Here is a 3,877-nt window from a genome sequence, read left to right as displayed (position 1 = left end):
AACTGCGAAGCTCTCCCTACCTCGAATCCCCAAATACCCTTGAAACGCTCGATTCCAATAAAGGATTCGAGCAAAGAGTTACGAATAGCTTATACACAAGAAAATAAAGGATTCGAGCAAAGAATTACGAAAAGCTTTGCTGCAGAACGTGCAAAAAGCTAAAACCGGGCCAAAGTTGCACTCTAATCCTAGCTGCACTAATTTTGCCGCACCCTTTGATGCTTGAAAAGAGCGGGGGCATAAAGATCAGCATTGCTTTTCCAAGCCGCATTATTAGCTGCGCAAGGACTCTGTCAGCCTTCAAGTCTTTGTCATCCAGCCCATCGCTCCCTCTTCACCACACACTCCATCTTCTACTTGCGTCAAATATCCTCAACGCTGCTGCTCATCTTCTGCTCTTTGCCTTCTCTCGCCTGCCGGCCTCACTCTTTGCTGCTTTTTGAGCATTCCAAACCTTGTATGGGGATGGCGATCGTCCAGAGAAGGGGCAGTGCTGCGATCTTCGTCTTCTTGTTTTCTTGTGAAGGCATTATGCTTTGTACCCAAGCTGCCATGACTCACCAGGTGGGTGGTACTCCCGGTTGGAGCCTTCCGAGTAGAGCCAACGTGAATTACACTGACTGGGCAAGCACGCAGACTTTCGTTGTCGGTGACACGCTCTGTAAGTGGACACTAACCTCGTGAGCTTGATCGATGCCTCCATCTCATAATCTTTGTGCTTTTGCATGACAAGTGCCGTTGCGCGAAGATAGGCGTGCGTTTCGATTCGTTTTCAATTTGCTTCCTTGCCGTTTCACAGATTTCAACTACAGCAAAGCATACCACAATGTTCTGGAGGTTAGCGGGGCCGATTTCGGGAGCTGCAACGCTGCGAACGCTATGGCCACTTACAATGACGGCGATACAATGATTCCCCTGAACAAGACGGGCACCTTCTACTTTATCTGTGGTTTTACTTCGCACTGCTCTTTAGGCCAGAAGGTCGCCGTGACAGTCACCCAAAAAGCCTCCAATTCTGGCAGTGAGCACGTAGTATTCGATCGTACTCTAGCAACGGGCTTTATCATCTTGGCTGCGTTGTACGTCGTTCTTGTTGTGTAGAAGTAGAACCGCACATGCAGAAGCCATGGGCTCGGTGTGCATGGCAACCGGTCAGCAGCAACACAACGCAGTTCAGCAGCTTGCTATGTTGGATACGATAATCTCCCCTATCTGTAACTTACGCATTGCTATTCTGTGCTTTGATAATACCTGCGGAAAACCTGAGTTACTTACGCATTGTTATTCTGTGCTTTGACAAGAAAACAGGTTTTTGTAATACTGTGGATCTTAACTTCCTTCTTTTTTCTGTGGATCTTAACTTCTTTCTTATGATATTACGTTGGATGGATGTTCAAGAAAAGCATGTCACTTTTGAATCGGGTACATGCCGAAATAATATAGAAAGTCTATGATATTATAGTACATAAGAATATTGCGTAGAATACTCTACTAGTGTGCACTACTTTGTGCATGTGAGTATCGCACACTTGTCAAAGATGATGGGCCGATAAATATAGAATGCTAGGGACGTCTTTAAACTTGTAGTATGCTCCTTCCATGGGGATTTTGAAATTCAAGGGACTCTAGTATGTTCTGGTGTTCTTCATGTTTAAAATATTTGTTTTAAATATTTAGAATTTGTGGCCAAATAGGCCAAAGGGCATGCTATCAAGTTTGATGTTGTGTATTATGAATCAATGACCTTTGGCATGCTTATGAGCCATATACCAAGCAAGTGCATGGAAAAAGAAACAATTCAAAATTATAGATAGTGTTGGATTTATTAAAAGATCTTTGCACATGCACTTCCATATTGCTCCATTTAGATCCTTCATGCCTCAACGTGCTGCAGACTGGGTTCCTCCCTCGCTGACTTCATTGCTTTCTTCCACTCACGCTTGTGAGCGGTGTGGGACGGGCCCCTTGGTGGTTGACCTCCCTCGAGCTTGGCAAGCTCCGCTAGTGCCTGCCTCTTAAGCCAAGATCTTTTATTGCCAAGTATCGTAACAATCTTTGACTTGGCCCATTTATCTGTGAACTAAACATTGGGGGTTTTAGGATACCTAGAGCGAACAGCAGCGAGGGTCTCATCGGCCAACCTCTTTGGATGGTCTTTGCAGTGGATAAAGCAATCTTTGTAATTGTTAGCAATTACAGAGCGCATGAAGGCCATGATGTCCTTCCCCCGTGCATCCATCAAGATGCCTCCTGTCTGAGTGATGTCATAGAAGATCATACCATCACCTAGAGGGACGTCTAAATCATCTGAATCATCCTCATCCCCACCACCACCCCTCCCAAAGCACTGTGCCATGCATCCCCCACCACTCTCCTTGCTACTACGCCTGCTACCATGTCGTGCTGAGCTAGTACGCTGGCCACTCGTAGCTGGAGATTGCACGGGACTACGTGGACCACTTGTAGCTCTGGAGAATCGAGTCTCGACTACACAGGAGTATGCCGACAGCTCTATGAGACAGAAGGACTCCTGACGGCATGGGGGAAGGGGCATAAGATGGCATGGGGGAAGGGGCTCGGCTGTGTAGCCGGCTGGGCTATGTTGACTCCGCTGGAGTAATCTCAGCTGGTGTGGGATTGGGGTGGTTTGGAGTCTGTAGTGCCGACTCCTGGGGGGTGTTTAGAGTACCTGTCATGTAGCTGTATAACTCCCCAAGACTGGGAGGGTGTCCTAAAAGGTTATATAACTCTCGAAAGATGGTCTCCCGAAGATCAGGTGAGCCTGAAGAGCTTCGTGGCCACATGATGGACTGGAAAAAAGAAAAAAAGAAGATTACTGATAAGCTGAGAAGAGAAAAAGAAGAGAAAAAGAGAGAGAAAAATTACCACAAAAAGAGAGGGAAAGAGAGGATAAAAGCGAGAAGGAAAGAAAGGTAAATATAGGAAAAGAGAGAAGAAAAGAGAGGCAAATCCTTTTCTTGGAAGTGGAAGTGGAAAAGGAAAGGGAAAGGGAGGAAAGAGAAAGGAAAGGAAAGGGAAGGGAAGAGAAGAGAAGAGAAGGGAAGGAAAGGGAAGGGAAGAGAAGGGAAGTGTAAGGGTCTAAAACTATCGGAGCGTCTATAGACGCGTCTGAGAAGCGCGTCTATTTTTGCGTATAACAGTGCGTCTATAGACGTGGCTATCTATTTTTAAAAATAGAGTAGATGCTATTAACTGGAAAAGAAATCAGGACTAGAGGCTAGAGGCTAAGCATGGCGACGCTCGAGGGCCATAGAGGAAAGGAGAATGTGAGGGCGAAACGTTATCATAGGAGGGAAAAAGGAATTAGAAGGGGAGGGAGACTATGACACAAGGGGAAATGGAGAGGGGGAAGAGAAGCATGTACATGATGGGAGGAGGAATGTAAAGATGGAGACATTGAGGGAAGAGAACCATCCTTTGTTTTGAAAGGAAGGGAAGGAAAAAATCAAAGTACTAGCTAGGTGGCTTTACAAGAATGAGCGTGTCCCATCAAGGAATACCCCCTTCTTTTATAGCCAAGAGAGGGGGTCTCTCCCAATAAATGCATCCTCCCACATGCATGGTGTGTGTGGAAAAGTCTCCCATGTGGGCTAGGCGGTTACGTACTCGCAATTATGTGCGACAACCCTTTGCCTCATTTTTCCACATAAATCAAGCCCCATATCTCAAGTCTATGATACTCCCTTGGTCTCTTCCCAATTTTATAATATGTTCAAACCTCTAGGAGGATAAGTGGAGGGTTGGCACAAGGAATCTTGCCAGCTCATCCTACTTTCCCCATTATTTAACTTGCTCTCTTAGACCTTCTATACCTCCCCCACATGGGCCTATCCTATATGGAGGGAATAACCCAATA

The 3,877-nt window shown here is 46.0% G+C and overlaps 1 protein-coding gene across 1 annotated transcript; it reads left to right on the top strand.

The window, feature by feature from the left end:
* The first annotated feature begins 292 nt into the window (after nt 1-292).
* LOC147902215 (mavicyanin-like) lies at nt 293-1,345 on the top strand. Its single transcript, XM_087375133.1, has 2 exons — nt 293-661; nt 800-1,345. The coding sequence occupies exons 1-2, from the start codon at nt 460-462 to the stop codon at nt 1,099-1,101; spliced, it is 504 nt and encodes a 167-aa protein (XP_087231259.1). The 5' UTR covers nt 293-459; the 3' UTR covers nt 1,102-1,345.
* The last annotated feature ends 2,532 nt before the right edge of the window (nt 1,346-3,877 follow it).

This window comes from Dipteris shenzhenensis, chromosome 5 (genome assembly GCF_047967505.1).
Source record: "Dipteris shenzhenensis isolate YYH24624 ecotype China chromosome 5, Dip_SZ_1.0, whole genome shotgun sequence".
In the NCBI taxonomy this organism is placed as follows: domain Eukaryota; kingdom Viridiplantae; phylum Streptophyta; class Polypodiopsida; order Gleicheniales; family Dipteridaceae; genus Dipteris; species Dipteris shenzhenensis.
The sequence above is the reverse complement of the archived record's forward strand: the minus strand, read 5'-3'. Positions and strand labels throughout refer to the sequence as shown.